Genomic DNA, 23874 nt, shown 5'->3' on the forward strand with positions numbered 1-23874 from the left:
GAGTATAATGTAAAAATCTTGATTTTGTTTTCATACACTGCTTTTCTATCACCAAACACAATACTGAATAGAAATAAAGGAAATAAAATAAAGACAAAGTTAACTAAAACATGTATTTGTATCTGTTTCCAACATGAAATCAGCACACAGGAAACCTGTGGTTAATATTTATATTTGTTATCAGAGATATAAATACACGCAAGGTGAGAATTCCAAAGAATACTAGTCTTACAGCCTATTTGAAATTTATACACTTTTAAAATGTCCAAGCATTTTAAATTTATAAGACTTTTATTTATGAAACTCAGGCAAATTCAGAATGTAAGCAAAATGAAAGAATTTTGGTCGTGTTAATCTTGCCGTTCTCTAACAAAACCCTAAATTCCATACCACTGACTGCAAAAGAGTACTTTGTGTTGCCTTTCCAATAATTTCCAACAGTCAAATATACCATACAACAGCTAAGATCATACTCAATTTTCAATTATTTACCTTGTCAATCATTTTTCTTGCTTCCACTTCCTCACTGTTGGGATTCTCTAACTCAATGGTATAAGTACCCTTGTCACTTTGGTCATCATCATTATCCTTTTCAGAAGTAGCAGAAGTAGCTTGACTTTTTAACATTTTATCCATCTCCTGGCTTGGTCTCTGCCCAAGACTCCCTGAACTTCTTAATAATGCAGTTTGTAGGAAGGGAATTGACACCGAAGGCTCCTCTGATTTCTGTTTTAACAATTTCCCATGTGGAACACCATGCCCCCCTCCTCTGTGATGCGCAGAGCTAGTCTGTAAAGACAAAGAAACCACTTTGGCATCTGCTGTTGGAGACTTTGCTTTTTCAAGTTTTGTATGTGGTGCAGAATGAGTAGATTCCTGACACAAGACTCCTGTACTTTGAGTAAAGGAATATGACCTCCTTTTTCTGGGACTGTCTTCATCAACGAATGCAATCATAAAAGTAGTCTGACTTACAACAGCTTGTTCTTGATGCCTTTCAGAGGCCTGGATCTTCTGTAGCTTTTTCTGCTCTGAATGGTGGTGCCTTAAGTGCTCCTCCAGAGTTGCACGCTTGCTGCATCGTCTGTGAGCCCCAGCATTCTCAGAGTCACTTTGTGTACCATCATCATGTTTATTTCCTGGACACAAAAATGAAATCACATAATAGAAAAGAAAAAACTCCATGTAGCAAACTAGAAGCATTTACAAAGGTGCTATTTGTTTTGGCTCCTCCCACTTTTCAATCCAAAGTCATGTGCTCTTTTCAGCAACAGGCTCTGCAAACTTCCCTCACTTTTTGTGGCTACATTCACATTTTATCAGCCAACAATGAGTTATTTTATAAACAAATGAATAGGATTGCTTTTCTTTCTCTAAATCTTAACTTGCAATGATATTCAAGACTTTTTTTAAAAAAAGTTCAGTATACCTTTCTTTTAGTAAGATTCAAATTTGTAGTTTCTACTAATAAATGCACAAAATTTTTTACCTATGAGAATTATTGAAGATTGCATTTCAACTCTAAAATCTGGTGGATTCAAAGAGTTAAAGAATGCTAAGAGGCCTGTCAAGGAAGAAAGAGTACTCTATGGAATACTAAAATAAATCTAAACACCGTACAATATGGTGCTAAATTTAACAAGATGCCGCCTCTAAAAAAATTTTTTAAGTTAGACTTAAATTGTGAAATATCAATATCAGAAAAAGTAAAAACCACTGATTTACCTCTCATAGTTCTGAGGACGTGACATTACAAAAATTATTTGATCTTTCACTGATCTAAATTTCTACCTAAATAACCAGTATATTAGAATAATTCAAAGATAACTACTGTATTATAGAATGAAATTAATGAAAAGTCAAGAATTATCTTATGCACATTTTAGACAGAGTCACAAATCAGGGCTTAAATGATCCCGCCACTGGAAGCTATAAATGAAATCTAGTACAGTATAATGTATGTTGGTATACTCCAAAGCCTCCAGGAATAAATCTGATTTTCAAATTTCCCTGGGCTATAAATTTTAAGGTAGACCCTTGTTAAATACGGTGCTTCCACACAAGATAATGATCAAATTCAAAGACTGGGCAAAGTGATTGGTAGAAGACATGTCTTGAGAAAAAGTGGAGTTTTAACACACAGGTACATTCTTAGCAAATTTAGAGACTACCAAGTGATAAGAATAATTTAATACTAGAGTGATAGCTGTAAAAAAATAAGGTACCTGAATAAGATTCAGAGGAGAAAGTGGTAGAACACATAGAAAATGGTGGTGTTTTAGGAAAGAAAAAGGGAAACAAAAGGGAGTAAATAAGATGAAAATTACTGAGGGTTGAGGAAGCATTCACATTAAAGGGATAGTGATTAATATTATAAAAATAATACTACAAACACATTTGAAACTCTTCAACTTATTAACTATTCAAAAGGCAATTTTTAAAGCAAAACAGGTGCTTAATTAGTGGGGCCCCTGCCTTAGATAATTAATTTAGGAATCATGGACAGCAGATGGAAAAGAAAACTCAAATAACACCACTAATTCAAATAAAAATTCATTTAAAACATTATACTTTTACAATCTATTTCACTGTTGTATTGGCTACACTCAAAAGGTATCCAAATTGTAAGAGCTGGAAATAACCTCCAGTTTTTTTTTTTGTTTTTTTTTTTGAGACAGGGTCTCACTATGTAGTTGAGACTGACCTGGAATTCACTATGCAGCCCAGGCTGGTCTCAAACTCACAGTGATCCTCCTGCCTCAGCCTCCCCAGTGCTGGGATTACAGGCATGTGCCACCACGCCCAGCTATCTCCAGTATTTCTTGCAAAATAAGACTAAATAACTCATAACAAACATACATTTAAATGTTTTAATGAAAATGCCATCCTTTTAGAATTTAATTCTTATTTCAAAATATCAGAATTTGGCATTTAGTGGTGGTAGGTATTTTGAACTATCTTTTCTATGACACAGAGCTTAGAACATTTCACAGGTTACACATTTTATTTTTTTGTCAAGTTATTACACCTTCTTGTATTTTCTTCTCCATGTTACACAAGCTGAAATATCTGGTAAGTGCCCATCTCCTGTTTTCATGCAACATTACTAGAAACCCTCTTCACCAGGTTTCTTTGTTCCTCCTCCTTTTCATTAACCATGCATAAATACATGGAATTCCTCTTAATATTTTTGGGTAGGTCAGCTGTACCTAGTCAGTAGCTGAAGCCAAAAGAAGCTGCAACTCTCCTAAAGAGTGAAAGTGTATGGGCTTTGTGAACATTATTTTCCTCACTGTCCCAAAGCACGTGCACTTTACTCTTGTAGGAGCAAGGTGCTTTGTTTTTTATTTGTTTTGCCTACTGTCAAATTTTGAGCACTTCATTTAGTGCCTAAGTGTATCCTTTTAATAATCTAAACTCTGTGAAACTGATGGCAAACTTATTTAATAATAGCAGCTCCTTTAGAGAAAGTCAAATGTCATTTATACTTGTCCAGAGAAATTAAAATGGTCTATCTTGAATTAATATCTTGTGAAATATTTTTCTTGGATGTACCCTAAAATAGCCTAAAGGTAAATCCATAAGAAGAGTTCCCAGTGATAGAACATACTAGAACAGGTCTACTTATTAGTCACCTTTGAAGGAAATATAATTATATTGTTTACTTTAAAGTTTTAAAATATCTACAGTAATGATTTATGTAGAGCTACAATATGCACATGGACATTAATGACCTTATATGGAATTATCATAAATAGGCCTTGTTCAAGAGCAAAGAATGTATTAAAATGATGCATAAAAAATAACAGCTAATGCAGAAAAGTTGTAACTACAAAAAAGTCACAAAAGGGTTTTGTAAAGATAGTTGAAAACTTTTAAAGTATTTTTTCAGCTCAATTTGTCTATTTATTAAGAGTGGTTTACAAAGACTAAATTTTCAAAGTTCGTGGTATCTCCCATTATAGTAGGATATTGGTATTTATCCAATTCATACAAATGATCAGTTTTCAAATGTGCAGCTCACATTTTTGAGCTTTAACCAATACATATATATATATATAAACTATATATACACAAAACTGTGTATACACACAGTTTTCAATTATGTATTAATATCATCTAGTAGATGCAAAATATCACAATTATGTCTCAAAAGTACATGTGCCAGATAACTGCTGATGATTTATAATTTTATAATAGGTGCCAACAAAGAATTAGGTAATCACATTATCTACCTATCCCAAAATGTCTTAGAAGCTCATTAGAAGTAAGTATAAAATACTATTTCTTCATTACTTGACCAGAATCCAAAGGTTTAAGGAATGGGTTGACATGTTCCCACTGTCTTGAACCAACAGAGGTGTATGTACATGACTGTCCTATCAGGTGGCTTTTTATTAATTTTATCAGTAAAAAGAGCAATAAAAGTGATTAGACACATTGTACCACCAGTGGTTCAAGCCACATGATGGGACAGTCATATATGTATCAGTGGTGGTTCAAAATGCCCAACAACTACACATAGGAATCAATGGCCCCGTCCTGAATGTGTTAAGACAAGGCCATGGTCATTCAGTGAAGTCACTCACTGTTTATTCAAATCAGCACTTGTCACATGCTAAAGTCCCAGATAAAGTGTTATGGATTCAAAGTAAGCAATATATGCTCTCATAGAATACTTTTTAAAAAAGCTCATTCACTAGAGAAACATAATTGTTGAATTAACATACAACTGGAATTTATTAAAAATTATTACTTTATAAGTAGATTATTAAATGTAAGACAGTAACACAAGTCTGTATTCAAAAGATTCTAGGCTCAGGCATGGTGGCGCACGCCTGTAATCCCAGCACTCGGGAGGCTGAGGCAGGAGGATCACTATGAGTTCAAGACCAGCCGGGCTACATAGTGAGTTCCAGGTCAGTCTCAGCTAAGTAGTGAGACGCTGACGCAAAAAAAAAGATGCTAAAAGCTGGGCATGATAGTGTGAACCTGAAATCCCAGCACTGGGGAGGCTGAGGCAGAAGGATCACTTCAAGTTCAAGAACAGGCTGGGCTACACAGTGAGTTCAAGATCAGCCTGAACTACACAGTAAGACCCTGTCTCAAAAAACAAAACAAAACAAAAAAACCCCACAAATGATTCTAAAAATAAATTTGGCAAAACTAGCTGGAAAAAAACTAATCAACCGACACTATTAATACACAGTATAAAGTTTTTTAAGAATTTTGGCAAAGAGAAAATGAAAAAATGGAAATAAAGTCTTTGTAAACGGGGAGGAGAGGAGGGGGTGCAGGGAGGGCAGAGACAAGGGGAAAAATGAGAACCAAGACCTGTCATGCAAAGGTACAAGATTCCAATAATGAATGTAACTGTACCATATACCTAGAATGTACCAATAAACTCAATTAAAAAAATAATAATTTTGGCCAAGAAAATAAATACATAAAAAATGTTCAACATCACTGGTCATCCAAGAGATGCAGATGAAAACAACAATGAGATTCCACCTCACCCCACAAAGAATGGCTGCTATCAAGAAATCAACCAATAACAAATGTTGGTGGGCCTGTGGGGAGAAAGGAACCCTTCTCCATTGTTGGTGGGCCTGTGGGGAGAAAGGAACCCTTCTCCATTGTTGGTGGGAGTGCAGACTGGTGTAACCACTGTGGAAATCAATATGGAGATACCTCAAAGAACTAGGACTAGAGGATCCATTTGATCCAGCTATCCCTCTGCTGGATGCCTCTCCAAAAGAATTAAAAGAATCATACCACACTGATACATGTGCACCCATGTTTATAGCGGTACAGTTTGTAATAGCTAAAACTTGGAAATAACCCAATTGCCCATCAGCTGGAGACTGGATAAAGAAGATGTGGCTTTTCTATAAAACGGAGTAGTACTTAGCCTTCAAGCATGAGAAACTAGAGTCATTCATAGGAAAATGGATACATATTGAGGCCATAATCTTAAGTGAAATAAATAAGACACACATGTAAATACCAAAAAGTTTCTCTGGTGTGAAAAACTAAAAGTGTAAATAAGATCCAAACTGTATAACTGACAATGTGAAATACAAAGAAAAGGGCTAAAGGTAAGTAGAAAGGGTAGGGGAAAGGAAATAAGGGAAAAGAAAAAATATGAGAAAAGGGAAAAAAACGGAAACAAAGTCTTTGTAAGTAGGGGAGGAGTAGGGGTATGGGGGAAAAATGAGAACCAAGATCTGTCATGTAAAGGTACAAGATCCCAATGATAAATGTAACTACTGTATTCTTAAAAAGTACCAATAAACTCAATGAAAGAAAAAGTTTTGGCCAAGGGCTAATGTAATAAAGCAGATATATTTACTACTTGACAAATGAATATTCAACTGTGCCTGTCATAAAATACTGATATTAAATTTTTAAATTAGTTTAGTAGATACCTAGTAAACATTTCTAAACTAGAAGTATTTGTTTTATAAAAATCCACTGAGAACAATCTGAAGCACTCCATCAGAAATGGACTATATATTTCACATTAAATTTTGGCCCATACCAAATGGCTTAAATTCATTTCCAAATCTAGATATTGATAGTTCACTGGAAGTATCATAATAGAGAATAAATTGTATTTAGCTTTTCCTTAAATCAAGAAATTGATGGGAATTGTCTTCTAAGTAATTCTACTGGAACTGAATAAATTTTCTATTTCCATCGACAAAAGAAACATATTAGTGGTATAAATAAAAACATCAAACCAATGTGGTTTTGTCAAGAAGATGAACAAAAAAGTTATTTGAATGATTAAGGTGGACATGGGCTACATAGCTTGCTTTGGAGCTTTGAAATGAAATTTGTTTTGAAAAAGCAGCTGTTTTCTACCATATAATTTTTAAAGAGTAATTTGGTAACTGAAGTCAGAATTTTTTTATTAAACAATAGGAAGTTCTGAAATGATCAATTCACTTTACCTTTTAACCTTTTCAAGTACACTGGAACATCACTTTTAATACTTTTGGAATCTTCTTCTGTTCTTTCCCATACCATTTGAGGAGGGTTGTTTTGTGCTAGCCAGTCAGCTACTTTGTTTTCTGGTGCCATCATTCCTGTTTGAATTCCCGGCAAGTCTTGAGTGCCTGGAGAAGACTTCTTTGACTTGTGGCGTTGATCAGAAGTAAATTTTGTCACATGATCTCTAATAGTTACCTTCCCTGGGGTACTGTCATCAAATTCAATGGTAAATGAAGCATGCCCTGCACCTGTTGTATGGGAACTTGGTGTGTCTTTTGTTGGAATTTCATGAATAGTGCTCTCTGTTATTTGTGATAGTTGCTGAAATTCTTTTGTAGGGATTTCAAAGTAACTTGGTTCCCTACAGAAAGGAAAAAGTACTTCTTCATTTGCAGCTGCAGACTGTTCCTCAACTTGCTTGGCATCTATGCTGCACCCTAATGAGGAAAAATAAGAAAGAATTCAAAATATTTGGGAGCATCTAGCATTTGAGGAAGATCAGTAATGACCACTGTATTACTCTGCAAGAATAAGAAAGGTAGATCATAATCTGGATGAAAAACAACAGCATTTGTATCTCAGAAAAAAAGGTTAAGTGAGAAGAAAGAAACTTGACTATAAATAGGCCATTCAATTACCAACAGGAGATGCAATGTAAGTAGTAGCAATAGTAAAAGATAACAAAACAGTTAAGAGATGGACCTTGCATGGGTAGGTCCAATAATTTTTCCAACACAGATCAAGAAATCATCAAGGTACAAAGGGATTGAAATTAAATGTAGATGGAGATACACGATATATATATTATATATAGTATAACAGTGACAGGAAAAAGCACGAGTTTCTCTCAAAATGGCACAACTGAAATGTACTTGAAATGTCTATGAACAAATATAGAGAGCTCCAATGGAGAACTGATACTCAAAATGAGGAAATAAACATGAAGTAAATGTGTAAGCAAAGTTCTAGAAGTAATGATTCCACTTAGCATTCCTTACCATTATGATTAGAGACACTACTTTTAGGATAACAAAAATATGTGATCCTTGCAAGACATATACATTTCATAAAGACTAAAAGAGTGGTTAGATGAAACATGAGATGACTTACAACATGAACATCCAACCAACATGAAAGAAATAAGGTAAAAATAGTTACTGTCTATCAATAACTCTGAAAGAAAATTAGTTTGCATTTCTCTATAGCAGAATGAATATAAGTGTCAAAAATACTTGGAAGCTGAATTGTAAGCCTCAGATTAACAGCAAGATTTAGAAAGAGCAAGCATCTCTGGGGCACTATCAGTACTCTTCAGTTGTCTCAGAACTCAAAATAAAAGTATGAAAATAGATGCATTTCAAAATAAAATGCATAAAGGTATGTAAATGAAAATGATAAGATGCTAAGTACATGTTATTAGTACAAATGCAAAAAATAGAGATTAAACTGCCTTACTGAGGAAGTAAAAGAGCCACATCTATTCTCAGAATGGTACATTAATTAAGAATGAGTTAAAACAAAATATATGTCCCTAAGGCTCAAAAATTCAGTTTTTAAATAGATTGATAGAAAAATCATTGAAAGACAATATATCAAGAAGAAAAACAATAATGCACAGGAAAACTAAATTGATTCCTATTATTTTCTAATTAAGTATTTGGTTTTTTGAAATAGCTTTTCAAATATTTTATCCTGGAGTGATTCATCCAGTGCTACCACTGATTTCTTTAAAGTACTCTTAATATGAAATAAACATAAACCAATTTACTTTTAGTTTATAGAAGAGTGGGACAGTAATATCACTGAAATCAAATGTGTGGGGTAGGATATAGAAGGCAGCAAGTTTCGTTTCTAAAACCACCACCTCCACCATCATCACCATCATCATCATCATCATCCTCATCATCGCCGCCACCACTACCACCATCGGGCAATAATTTTCAACATAAATATTACTTTTTTCAAAATCTACTGTTTTGCTTACCACCAAAAATGAAAGAATATTGGCAAAATTCTACATTGTCAGAGTGATTACAAAGATAAGATGAAAAACTAGACAAATGGCCTCAAAAATACAGTGCTCAAGTATATTCAATAGGGTAGTCTGACACACTTGAAAAGCTCCTGAGGACACCACAGTAAACTACCTAGTTTGAAAACAGATGCTCATGATAACTCTGAGACAAATAAATAATTCAAATTTTACTCCGCCTTCTCTGAGAAGGAGATGATATGGGTAATGCATGTACTAGAAACTTAGGAAGTAGTTAAAACTTAAAATTTTTTAAAAAACCCCATCAGTTGTAAAAGTAAAGTTCAATCTTCTGGAAAATTTATTATGTGAAGGTAGATACATTTCTCTGAAGATGATAAAAACTGAGTAAGTGGTTCTACTAGAAAAATTATAAGAAGTCCTCTAAATGAGAATAAAAAAATAAAAGTTCTCCTCATTCAGAACACTGAAAAAACACATTCTGGAACTTACTTTCATTTCTCTTCAAAACTTATTTTGCTTATATCAAATTAAACTGCATATTATATAGTAAATGTTTGTTTATACTAATACTTTATTAGTTTTAATTACTAGATTTCAAAAATTATTTAATTACTCATTATATTAGAATTAATTTAAATCAGAAGAGCAACTTGGTATCTGCTTGTTTTTTAAAGTATTTTGACTCCATGACCTTTCAGAGATACTTCTAATAAACACAAGCCAGAATAAATGTTCTTTTATTCTTCTGAAATAAAGTAAATATAACGTTCAACTATTTGAAGATGATAAAGATTAATTATCATGGCTCATTCTGCTTAAAGATATCTACAGATAGCCAGTGAGCTTCAAGGTGAACAAGAATGATGTCAGAATAATCTCACATGACCTGCCAAGGAGTGTGATAAACAGGCAGCCCACTCGGGAACCTCTGAGAGGACAGTAAGAAGTAAGATATGTTAAGAACTTTTGGGAAAGAACTCTCAAATTCTGGGAGATCTCTGGCAAAACTTCTGCCCTTTTCTGCTGGATATAATCAAAGCAACATGTACTCTGAGTGCTGTGATCAGGCAGCCCGTAAGTGTGAAGGGAAACTCTCAGTATGAACCCACTGTGGACAACAAGACTGAACAATGGTGACACGAGCTAGTTAAATGCTTTTTACACAATGTTCCATGGAACAACCCTGACATGTTCAGCTATGCGAGCCAGTAAATTTACTTCTTGTTTAGTGTCAGACAGCAGTTATTTACTTCTGAAGGCATGATAAATAATATAAAATAATGATCTGGGCATGAAGAAAACTTTTGGTGAAAGAAAGCAAGCTGTGTCAGAAATTTATTCGCAAAGTTGACAAACTCAGTTTGGGGCACCATAAGGTCATGTTGTTAAGGCCAGCTTTCTTTATGTCTATCCTGGTGTAACTAACCATAATACATCTAAGAAACAATGTGTTTACTCTTAAGAAAACTGTTGTATTTATTTTGTAGAACTAGGATCAAAGGCAGAAAATTGAGATGATTCTGGAGGAATTTATCAGACTAAGTCTTCAGTCCTGAGCCTTGATCCTGCACTCAATTCCTCCAGTTTTGGGTACTTATCTGCTGTTATCAATCGAAACTGGCTGCTCCATCCTTCTGTTCCGATGTCATTTTAATACCCTTATGTGACAGACAATAGAGACCTCTATTTATTTCCTGAAAATCTTGATTTTTCCTGCTTTACGGACAATTAGTGCACCAGTGAACCACTCCATCAACAAAAGAATATGTTCCTTGACTAATTTAAGAATTTGATCCACAACAATTTCTTCACTCTGGCTGAACTCAATAATCTTGTTGCTACCATGTTTTAACAAAATGAACACTCTCACGTTTTAAAGAAATTGTTACCATTTCACATTTGTGAACAGATGAGAAACTGTTCATTTTAAAATATGAACATTTGCTTGTGAACTGAATGGCAACACAAAATTCATTTATTTATACCTAAGATTCTGGTCAAATCTATTTTAATAATTATTTTTAAATATTTAAAATGTTGCAGTTATATTGTTGATCTATGTTGTATGTTTTAACAATCTAATAAACTGGAAAAATATGAATAAAAGTACTTTGTATTGAAAATACTACTTCATGTGAGTCAATAATAATAAAGAAATTTATACTAAAATAAGAGTGCCATTAAAACATTCATCAACTTACAAAAAAAAAAGCAAGCTACACAACAGGAGATCACTTCTTTTTAGAGTAGACAGATTTTTGCTTAGACTGCAAATGTTTCTTAAAATACCCATGTAGTGTCACAGTCATTGAGATATTTTTACCTGATGTTCCAGTTTCATGACTTTTTTCTTCAGGTTTTCCATTTGACTTGAAAGCTCTTTGTTCATCTACTTCATCATCCCCCCACCATGATGGCTGCCCATATAACGGAGTACCACGGGGCATAGCAGAAACATCTAGAAAGAAGTAGGAAAAATCTGTCTAAAGCATGTGAAACAACAACAAAATACACTTTCACAGAATGCTAGAAGTTTCTAGTTGATTAAATGCAAATAAAGTAGTCTAAATAGCTGAAAAGTACTCTACATTAAGTAACAGTATTTGTGTAGGATCTTATACAATGTTAGACCCAACTTAAATGAAAATTTGCACTGGCTGGTATCTAAGTAATGCAACCTGCGCGCGCTCTCTCTCTCTCCTATCAGGTTTTTGCTAAAGTGTTAAGAGTTCTTACTGAATCACAACAAATGACCTTTGTCTTGAATATTCAGACGACAGCACCCTCAGCAGAACAAGACTGTTGAAATTAGGTAGTAATCAACTGGGAAAGAATGAAACCAGTCTGATCAGAAGGTTCATTAAGCCAAATATAAAAGTAGAAACTAAAATAAATTTTGGCACGAGTAGCCATTGTCTACTTTTTTTTTAAAACTCTAAGGGCACTGCACAGTAACTAAATTTAAACTAGTTATTAACAGAATAGTTTTATTTGAACAATTGTTGTAATGTCTACCAATTTTAAAGTGTTTCCTGAATGAGATTTATGGAAAATGTATTTATAGTTCATAGAGATATTATGAGTATTGCTGATGTAGCATTAGATTTTATATTTTTCCTTTTATTTCAGTTATAATTTAGAAGAAAAATGTAAATGGGAAATAATGTATTTCTATAAACTACAATTATAAATTATATTTTCTTCAAATATTTAAACTATATTTATATTTCCTTTAAATATGTACATATAGTAAGTGCACACACATAATACGTATATGTAAATACATTTTATAATGCTTTCATTAAGCATTGGTTGCACTAAAATGCATTCTAGAATCACTAGTAGTCTAAATTATTTTTACATGAACATGGCCAAATTTTTGAGAAATAAATTTCTGCAAAATCAAGGTAAGTCTGATGTTCTCAAAGGCAGAAGCTTACCCACGGCTTTTTCCTCAGATTTCAGTGCTTCTGTAGGTTTATGCTGCACTTCTGTAGCAGTATCTGCTAGCTTTGAATCAATGCTTTTGGCACTTGCAGATTTTGATAATTCTGATTCTGAAGATTTTTGGGACAACTGAAGCTGAATGGTAAACTTCTCATGCTACAAAACATTTAAAAATGAAAATGAGACATCCACAAATAAAGTCAACTGTACTGAACGGTAGATTCACAATAGAGGGAAAAACTTTACCTTAAGAGCTTCTTCAGGGACTCTCATTTCCCCTCGTACTACAGTAAAAAGATTTGTATGTAAACAAGGCTAAGGAAGAATATAACTTCAAAACTGTGGCAAACAAGTTTAAAACAGTCATGAAATGTGATTAAGAAATCATCCTCCTCAGTATAGCAACACAATATAGCAATTATAGTGGAATTACAATATATCCCTCTAATGTTAAAATATATTTACAAATATAGAACTTATTTTTAAATACTAAAATTTGTAAAATGTTAACAGTATTTCTAACTTTAGCTACTACTAGCCTATAAGAAGCAATTCACAATTGGAGTACAGACATTTTAAATTTTCACAACAATATGATATGTGCAATGAAGGAAAAACATTTGGATCCACTTATATTGATGGCTAGTCAAAAAATGTAAAAGAATTAGATACTAAGTTATTATTTAAGAGCAAATCCTGAAGAAATTTAATTACTTAGACTTTCACAAGACTGATAAAAATGAAGTTTATTTTGCATGTGCAAAAGAAACACTATAATTATTTTTCCCATGTATTACAATCAAGATCATATTACATTATCAAACAACTGATCCTATTTAGATTGGAACCCAGGGCTAGATATAATGAATGCTTTCATTATTATGCTAAAAAGAACAATGACTACGAATATTTAAAAACATCTATTCACTAAAGCATAGAGGTCACATTTCTCACCATTACTTATTCCTATAATGAAAGGACCTTTATAACCACGTATGTACTAAATTCTATTCTTCTTTGCCAATTCAAAGCACTCATCAATCACTTCAAGGGTAAAAACTGGGAAAAAAAGACTTCCCAAGCATGATGGAAGCAGTAAATTTTTAAGTGTATTTTTAGTCCACGTTTCTACTTGTTAAAATAAAAACTTGATTTATTTTTTTATTTATTTATTTTTTTTAGAATAGTAAGGAGCTCTGAAGAATCTATTGTTCAATTCCATTATCTTTCTTCCTGTAAAGAGCTTGGGATTGGAGAGACAGAACCCAAAACAAGAATCTAGCTATAGAATCCTACTCCAGAGCTTTCCCATGATTTTACATTTTCCCCACAGCTTTGAAATATTAAAAAGTGGCTTTCCTGTAATGTACATATGCTGATACATACTTGCTAGTACATATGGAAATGTTTCTCATAACTAAGTATATCAAATGAAAAAGTGTAGTAAATTTTTAACTAAGAAATTCATTAACAGCTAGAGATGAGTCCTACTTTTCAGTGGAAATATGTTTTAAGTTAAAAACTTCTATTTTCCCAATGGGAATCATAATTTTAGCTTGTGGTGAGGACTTCATGGTGCTTTTGCTTTAACTTTTCGGAATGAAGGTTATTCTTCACTTGTCTGGGGTATCCTCTTAAGACTTGGACATATTTCAGGTCAGAGAGAATTTTAGGGGCCATTTTTCTTAAGTTCAGACTTTACCTCCAGACTCTTCAGTGTGAAAATGAAGACCTTAAGAATCCTCTTGCATAAGTCATGAATTTACCTGAAGATCTGATATGCAATTTGAGGCTTCTAGAACTGGTTTTTATTGCCAAAGATACCCAACTTTTTTTTAATATTCTCATTAGGAATATGAGAATATTTTAAACTTAAACTTTAATAATAAAATAATTATGCTAAATTAGATGCTACACTGCATTAATAAGGCATGTCCTAGGAGTTACCAAAGTTAAAAACTGTTAATGGCAGAAAACCATCTAAGGGAAAAGTTTCATTTATTTATTTTCTCTCATTGAGTTTATTGGTACATTTTAGGTATGCAGTACAGTTACATTCATTATTGGGATCTTGTACCTTTACATGACAGGTCTTGGTTCTCATTCTTTCCCCTTACCCCTGCCCTCCTTTCACCCCCTTCTCCCTTCCCTATTTACAAATACTTTATTTTCATTTTTTCGTTTCCTAGTATTTTTTTCTTTCCCCTTATTTCCTTTCCCCTACCCTTCCCACTTCCCCTACACCTTTACCCCTTTTCTCCCTATTTCACATTCTCAATTGTACCATTAGGATCTTATTTATGATTAGTTTTTCACACTAGAGAAACTATTCGGTATTTACACGTGTGACTTAATTATTTCACTTAAGAGTATATTCTCAATATGCATTCATTTTCCTACGAATGATTCTAATTTCTCATTCTTTATGGCTGAGCAGTATTCCATTTTATAGAAAAACCACATCTTTATCCAGTCTCCAACTGATGGGCAAATTTTTATCTATTTGATTAACTTTGTTTTCAAGGAAAAAATGTCATTTTACTTTTGAACAACTTTCCAACAATTGATTTTAACTTTTCTTCTATCACTTCATTCTTTTATTCAATGGCTCACTTCCATTAATCGCAATTGTGTTATTTCAAGGTTTCAGAAATGTCATTTAGTTTTCAGATCTGGAAAGTGTTTTAAGATTTGAGGAAAGTGACCACACTAATCAGAAAAGTTATGAACTTCTTTGGATGAAAATATTTTAATTTTTAATTATCCTTACCTCCCTACTAATCATTGCAGCAGCCATTATCCAGATTGCTCAGCAAACAGTGCTACATATACTGTTCCAAGTATACAATACAACAATGTTTTATTTTTCCCATTTTCTAGTATTGATCTTCCTCATGATTTTGTAATTATGCACTAATAGATAACTTCTTGAGGAAAAGATATGAATCTCCATTTTAAGAAAAAAAGGAACTATGCTTTTATAACTTATATGATGGGGTAATGATAAGCAGAGATCTTAAGATTTCAAGCATTTAAGCAAGATTTAAATAATTTCTATCAACTATGTAAATCACACTGTATTTTGGGTTTCCTTCTCAGTAGTGGTTCTTTCTTTTTTTCTTGGTCTTTTTTATTAGTCCCTCACCTCTCCTAATTTTTAATATTATAATGTAACTTGAATCCTTGGAACCTTATACTTATTCCTTTGATCTCAGGTTCAAAGTTTTAAATATTATTTACACAATGAAAATTCTCAAATTTCTGTTAGCCTATACTTCTCCCCTGGATTCAACTGGTATATCCAATATGTCAAGCTCAGACTTGCTTCTGGACAAGATGAAATACAGGGAACCAGATTAACTCCCCTACTTGAAACAAAATAGGCAAAATGTATGGCTTGCCAGATACCTGGCATCAGGCTACCAAAGACAATGACTCCTGAGAAAATGAAAACAAAATTCAGATCACTACCCTAACTCCCTACACTGAGTTTACACTTCTCAGTGCAAGGGAGAGAAATCCAGGCAGAGCCTGACAGACTTCCTGCATTATAAGGGAAAAGAAGTTAAGGGACAAGTATTTCAGAGAAGCTACACAGAGAATCCCAGTGACGTTCACAAGATTTCACTCCAGCATTCAGTTGAGTATGGATCAGCTTATGAGAAAACTAATGCAGCTGGAGCAAGAACTATGTATTAGAGGTAATCCTACCCAGGGCTCACAAAGGGACAGAAATACATTCATACCTGCTTTTGGAAAACCTCATGATCCATAAACTACTGGGTAAGGCAGAAATCAACAAACTTTTTCTGTAAAGGGCCAAATATATTATGTAAGGCTTTCAGGCCACATGATCTGTTTCACCTATTCAACTGTTCTACGGTACAGTATAAAAGCAGTCATAAGAATATGCACATTAGTGAACACAGCTGTGTTTCAGTAAAATAGGTTGCATATCCGATTTGGTCATTAGGTTTGCTGATCCCTACAGAGTATATGAAAGATCTTGATTCAAAAGTAGAAATAATTAGTCCAAACAAATCTTAGAAGCCCAACAATATTTATTTCCTATTTGTAGTACTGGAGATTGAACTCTGGGCCTTTGCACTAGGCTATAATCCCAAGCTGGTTTTTTTTCTTTTCTTTTCTTTTTTTTTTTTAAGACAGTATGGCCCAGGTTGAGCTTGAACTTGTGATACTTCTACCCCAGCTTTCCTGACTGCTGGGATTATAGACTCTCATTATCATTTCCACCTAAATCCAACAAATTTTAGCAATTTGTGTCTCAGAACAAAGCTCAGAAAATTTACAGCAACACAAAAGTTTATATGTAGCATTCAACAAGGTAAATGTAAGAATACCAGACGTCTAGTAAAAAATTATGCATACATACTACTACATGCAAAAAAAATCCAACCAACTAAAATTAACCCAAAAATGATATACTAATAAAGATTTTAAGTTATTATAATCATATCCTATGTTCAAAAGTTAAACAGAAACTTAGAAAGTATGAAAAACAAAATCTAAGTTGAACTTCTAGAGATAAAAATTACTGTGTGAGAGGAAATATATACTGGATGGGTTAATGGTAGATTAGATTGTTATCTAAGGAAGATCAGTGAACCTAAAGACATAGCAACAATAATCCAAATCAAATCAGAGGGAAAGGATAATTTTTAAAAAATGGAGCATCAGTAAGCTGTGAGATGACTTCATGCAGTCTAATACATTTAATGGGAGCCCTTGAAAGTATAGAGGATAGAAACAAGCATTTGAATAACAATTTTTTAAATTTGATTCAAGTTATAAAGTCATAGATCCAAGAAGCTCAATAAACTCCAAGCACAAGAACCACAAAGGTACCATAATCAAATGGCTCAAAATGAGGAATTACAGGAAACAACAAAAATAAGAATAGAGTGGAGCAAAATCTTAGAAATGTCAATCTAGAATCCTATATTCAGCAAAAATAACTCTGGGTCACCAAGGTGAAACACTTCCAGACATAGAGGTGAAAGAACTGATCACCACCAGTGGAGCCACAGTATGAGAAATGTGGACTGGGTAGGTATCATGACACGCACCTGTCCTCTCAGATTCTCTGGGGCAGGAAGATCTCAAGTATGAGGACACCCTGTAATATAAGGAGACCCTTTCTCAAACAGCAACCATAAAAACAGAAATAATACTGAAGGAAGGACTTCAGGCAGGTGAAAATATGGACCTGCATAAAGGAAAGAAGAGCATCAGAAAAGGCAGCTTTATACATGGGAAGATATGAGTATATATAAGAGTAAAAATAGATTTTATTTAAGATCTTTTAAAAGGATAACTCTCTTTTTACTAATAAAATGCAATAGAGGTTTATGACATGTAAAAGTAAACTGTATGATACCATAGCACAGAAGCCAAGTTAGAAGAAAACCTATTACTGTAATTGTCCTATACAATATATGAAATGGTGTATATCAACTGGGGATATCTTATTTTTTTGGTACCGGGGATTGTACTTGGGACCTTGAACTTGTGAGACAGGCGGCGGAACAACTGAGCTAAACCCCTGGCCTGAGATACAACTTCTTAAAGATTTAAATCCTAAAACTAGTACTAAAATAAATTTAAAAGGGAAAGAGGTCATAGCTAATAAGCTAATGAAAGATATAAAATGGAATTATAAAAATATTTAATAATCCAAAAGAAATTTTAGGAGAAATACAGAACATAAAAATGACAAGATAAATAGAAGACAAATGTCAAGATGACAGATTTAAACTTAAATCATCACAGTAAATGTGAACAGTCTCAATCCCCAAGTAAAGGAAGAAATTTATACTGGATTAAAAAGAATACGTCCATACTGCTTAATTTAAATGTAATGATATAAACAGGTTAAAAGTAACATAATACAAATTGATACATTATGCTAATAAAAAAACTGGAACAAATATATTAAAAACAAGGCAAACCAGATTTAAGAAAAAATAATATAAAGAATAATAAAGGTGGTCAATTTAATTCCACACAATAATTCCAAATGTGTACATACCTCAAAACAGAGCTTCAAGTTTCACAAAGCAAAACTTGTGCAAGGAGAAAAAGGCAAACTCACATTTAGAGCCTGAGATTTCAAGACCTTTCTCTGTACAGAACAGATGTCAGTAAAATTTGTTGGCCTTAACAATACCACCAAGCTAATTGGACCTAATGAGCATTTATGCATTCAACCCAAACAGCAGAATGCATATCCTTTCAAAGTACGTATAGAATATTTATCAAGATAGATCAAATTCCAGTCCATAGAACAAGTCTCAATAAATTCAGAAGGATTTGAAATGTAACAAGTATTTTCACCAAACACAACAGAACTGAATCAGAAGTCAGCAACAAAAAGATCTCTGCAAAACTCAAAAAATATTTGGAAATGATATACAATAATAACCTATGACTCAAAGAGAAAAATCAGAAAGTGTTCAGAACACTAAAGGAGTACTTGGTGGAAATCTTATTAAACTGAACACCTGTATTAGAAAAAGATGGTCTTGAATGACTTCAGATTTCACCTAGAATAATGAGGATGTCAGAATACAAATAGAAAACAAAAATACAGCAAACTCAAAAATTATTTTCCCAAGAAAAGTGACTTCCCTTTTTACCCTCAAAGCCTGTTCGGCCCACAGAATTCTCTATATCAATTAATTGAAGATTTGTGTTTCCTAAGTCCTCTTGGATTCATATTTTGACTCTTCTCACTTTACATTCAATCTAATTAGAAAGCCTTACTAGCTCTATCTTCAAATACAGAATACTTTCATTTTTCTTACTATCATCACATCTATTATAATAGTTTAAACCTCCTTTACGCACTTGTACTACTGCATCAGAACTGATCTGTCTGCTCGTCCCATCTCCAACCTTAGTCTTCTATGAACAGGAGTAGCCTGAAGATCATCTTAGACATAAGCCATATCGTCACTCTTCTGACCCAAAACACCAAATGTCTCCCTTATTTGCTCAGTATAAAAGTCAAACTCCTTATTTTCTATTAGGGCTGATACATTCCGACTACTGATGTGTTAAAGTTCTTTGTTGACTCCAAACACACTGGCTTTTAAGGGCTGTTTCTCAAACACGCCAATATATGCTTCTACTTCAAGTGTTTTGCCAGTGCCAGTTAACTCTTCCAATTGCTTGAAAAGCAATTTCTCCCAAAATCCATATGGTTAACTCCCTCCTTTTCTCTACATCTCTGCTTTATTGCTGGTTTCTCAATCAGGATTTCAGGAATATCCTTTTTAAAAATTTCACTTCCCATACACCAGTGCTAGCTCTCTGTAGCCCTCTTTAATTTTTCCCTGATAGAATTTATAACTAATATGCCCACATTTTGTGTGTGATTTGTGCTCCTCCAACCCCATTATAGTGTAAGTTCCAGGAGACTGCAGACTCCTTTATATCCCTAGACCAGGCCTGGCCCATAAACACAGTAATAAAGGTGAAATGAATGAATCTGTGACTCCTTATCACCCACATTTGGCTACTAGAAGACTGATTAGAACTGCAGCATGTTAGTACCTCTCATGAGTTTGCCATTTTGAAAATTTGGATATTTCACTGAATACATGTCCTAAATCATTTAGTTTCTCTATTATGAAAAAAGACATGGCAAATAAATAACGTTCCCCAGTTTTAATCTCAATCTATGTTAAAATGTTCATTCTATTAAGGTGACATTTTAATCAGTGAGTTTCTACCAACGTATAGCAGCTTGTAGACTTATTAATTTTAATATGAATAAATCACCAGTTTCTTTAGCTAAAATGAGTAAAATCAGTTTATATAATCTCATTTTATATAATACAATTTCTGCTACTGTAATTGCCCAATGTTTATGTATTTAACAGGCTCAGAATCATAAGCAATGAGATGTTATTTTACAATAACAACCTCGGTATTTAAAAAGTAGTTAGGGGCCAGGGATTTAGCTCAGTGGTTCTGCCGTGTGCTTCATAAATGTAAGGCCCCAAGTTCAATCCTCAGTATCAAAAAAAAAAAAAAAAAAAAAAAAAAAAAAAAAAAAAAAAAAAAAAAAAAAAAAAAAAAAAAAAAAAAAAAAAAAAAAGGAGTTAGGAGTTACTGCTCAAGACTGACTGTAAAAATCTAAGAAAGTCATTTGGGAGAAAACATTTGTATCACCATATTAGGAGCTAGTATGTAAGAAAAATAATTTGCTATTAAAGAGGTTTCTGTACAATCTATAAAAGTGTGGGCTATTTCTTCATAGTTTCTTCTTTTCTTTCTTTTTGAGATTGGCACTTTTGGGCTCAGGTGAAATAAAAAGGGAAAGAAAGCAGTCTTCCCTCTTGCTTCTTCAGAGATGCACCACTCTTTGCCATGATGGCCTTTGGACATTTGTCTATAGTTCCTTCAGGGTTCTAGCACAGACACTTCAGCCTTCAACACAGACCCTTCAGCTTTCTAATACAGACACATTGGACTCTAGTGAGCTGCAGGCTTTTAACTTTCAACTGGATCCTCTGACTCTGCAGGCCGCCAATTGTAAATCTACTTTGTAAATCCTACATATATATATATATATATATATATATATATATATATATATATATACACACACACAATCATATATATATACACACTCATATATATCATATGCATATATATCATGTACATGTTTCTAGTTTGTCTAGAGAATCCTAAATGATAGATTACTTTATAGTGTCAATTCATTGAGCATCACTGTACCTTAGTTGAAACTACTCTGCTAAAGTGATAAAGCCCCTTCAGCTTGCCAATGTTTTATATATTCTTTATTATCACGATCCAGATAAATGTAACTTAAAAAAATCAAACCTCAAAAGACATTCAACATAGTGTAGACCATCTGTATTTTAATTAAATTTAAGTAAGTTTTTAATAAAGCTTCCTGCCTTCAACAAATAGAAATGTTTTCTTCAGCTTCAATCATGTACCTTCCCTTCTCTAGGGATTATTCATGCTACTGTGTATATTTTCTTCTTACTCCATAATACAGTCAGGTCTCTATTAAGTCATTAGATTTATTTTTAAAACAAAAGAATTTTATACACTAAATGCACAATGCTCTTAACCAGGGAATGTCAGTCTTAGAATACGTATCATATTGAAAAGTTTCAATTATGTAGGCAATGTAGCTGTAATTCATAAAACAGAATAAGGATAGGAATGAAAGCAAAGATAGGTTTAAATTTTTACATAGGAAGTTGTTTCGTGTCATTATGAACTACCTATCCTTACAATGGACAAAAATTTAACGCTCCTCTGTCCTAGAACAGTACTACAGGGACTGCTCAAACTATACAAATAGAGGGACAAAGAAAAAGGTGTGCCCACCGACTTTTCCAGGACTACTTTCACAGACAGATATAGTAACTTAAAGTATGTATTTTTTAAGCTGGGCATGGTACTGCACACCTGAAGTCCTGCTTTGATCACAAGTTTGAGCCCAGCCTGGGCAACTTAGTGACTTAGGGACACGATGTCGCAAAACAAAAAATAAAGGACTGGAGATGAAGCTCAGTGTGAAGGCACTGGGTTTCATCCCTAGTACCACTCCCTCAAATTTATATACATATATGTATTTAGACATGTAGTGTTTTAGTATAGGAAGAAATCTGACAGAGAATTCTAGCATGTCAATATTGTAAATTCTTGTGTCTCAAGAAATGTTAATTTACACAGAATAAATATTCTAAACATATTTAATAAATGCACAAAATTATATAAGGATATCATATCCAAATCTCAGTTTATCTTCAAGTTTCAAGGTGATGTAAGTCTGTTCTGGAATCCTTATATCATTCACAAAAGTCTACAAAGAAAGAAGAAAAACTTTATGTTAAATATGAAATATTAATTCTCACAGTCCAGATGTTCAATTTCTCCAACTTGATACTTAAAAGTACATTATCATGCTGTGGTTCACATAGCTTGTGCATCATTAAGATGTGCCAAGCATCCTACAGTGTGATAAATTATTTCCTGTTTAGCCTGTTATCACTATTACTGATAACATACAAAGAACATGGTACTGTCAAGACATATACAGGCACATTAAACTCTTCCTAAAAATGATGGCAAGAAAAGCTGGCAAACTATAAAGAGTGAAATACTGAACTCTTAATGCACCATCCATAAGGGTTCACTGGACCCAATTTCTACTTCTTTCAAAAACTTCATTTGTGATAACTGGTATTTCATCACTCTTATTCCTGAATTTATTCCAAAGAACAAAAAGAAAGTTTACTTTAGAAAATAGAACAAAACTCCTATAGGTTCTCTGAATAATTTTATGAAGTTAGGATACATTATGGGATGGTAGAGAACTGATTTTTTCTGTATGTTGAGATTTTGGTATTTTGTTATCATGGTAAATATTTCGTCTTTACTCATTTATTTCCAACAATGCTAAAAATTGCCAAGATATTAAGACAAAAGAGTAACAGAAGTATTTAGAGCATTGTTATCCAACAGAAGAAATATAGAGCCAGCCAAAACAATGTATACAAACTCAGGAAAGGAAAAATAATGTAACGTTTTTTCAACACATGGTGTTACCCTCCCATAGGGCCCCCTGGGGGATGTCATATACTGCAGAAAACTCACTATAATGTTAGCCCCTATAGAAGAAATTGAAAATGTGCAGCAATCTCAATGGACCAAGGTTACCCAAGCAACAGTTCACCATATTAATCAATGTCTGGAAGTTCATGGCCACCCCTTTTAGCACCTCTTGTAACTTGTATTAGCACCAAAGGTAACTTGTGTTAATTTCATCATGTCTCAATATATTTAGCATTAAAATATTTATACAAGTTTTAATTTTTGTTAAGTGTGAATATATTCTGTGACGACTGTGTATACTGCAAGCCACAAATCAGGACAAATATTAAATATTAAATTAGGCATATAAAAAAGGTAACAAGAAAGAGGTAAAATCAGTTTTAATAACATAGTTTTAGTATAACCCAGTATATCCAAAGTAGTACCATTTTAACGAGTAATATAAAAAATTAGTAAGATACACATATATGTATAACACACATTTATATTTTTCTTTTTTGAGGACTAGAGCTGCGAGAAGCCATCTGTGAAGGCCCCAGTCCCACCCAGGCCTCCTGGCCACCAGCAGATCAACCTCCCCATCACCAGCAGACTGGTGAGGTAGGGAGCTGCATGAAGCCATTGGCATGAACCCCTCCCCCACCCAGGCCTACCCGCCAACAGCAGACTGGTGAGGATCTGAGCCATGCAGTCACTTCCAGAAACCCAGCCATCCCCCCACCCTGGCTTCCTGACTACATCTGTTCCTCATCTATAATGCAGGGGAAAAGGGGGGTCTTAATGTCCACTGCCCTGAGCAGAAGTGAATGAATAAT

General features: G+C 33.6%; 1 protein-coding gene across 7 annotated transcripts in view; it reads right to left on the bottom strand.

Moving 5' to 3' along the window:
• Cep170 (centrosomal protein 170) overlaps positions 1-23874 on the bottom strand; it is a 106366-nt gene that overhangs the window by 51843 nt on the left and 30649 nt on the right. For 4 of the 7 annotated variants that reach the window (XM_033762052.1, XM_010642590.3, XM_010642593.3 and 1 more), the window contains exons 4-10: positions 22229-22307; positions 12686-12744; positions 12433-12595; positions 11316-11450; positions 6957-7433; positions 976-1139; positions 493-789 (exon numbers count right to left, since the gene is read on the bottom strand). In XM_033762052.1, coding sequence (XP_033617943.1) covers positions 493-789; positions 976-1139; positions 6957-7433; positions 11316-11450; positions 12433-12595; positions 12686-12744; positions 22229-22307 — 1374 coding nt within the window. The remainder of the gene's footprint in view (positions 1-492; positions 790-975; positions 1140-6956; positions 7434-11315; positions 11451-12432; positions 12596-12685; positions 12745-22228; positions 22308-23874) is intronic. The other 3 variants (XM_010642596.3, XM_010642594.2, XM_033762053.1) reach the window with 1 other exon arrangement.

Source organism: Fukomys damarensis, unplaced genomic scaffold, assembly GCF_012274545.1.
Source record: "Fukomys damarensis isolate Sample0158 unplaced genomic scaffold, DMR_v1.0_HiC HiC_scaffold_11, whole genome shotgun sequence".
Lineage (NCBI taxonomy): Eukaryota > Metazoa > Chordata > Mammalia > Rodentia > Bathyergidae > Fukomys > Fukomys damarensis.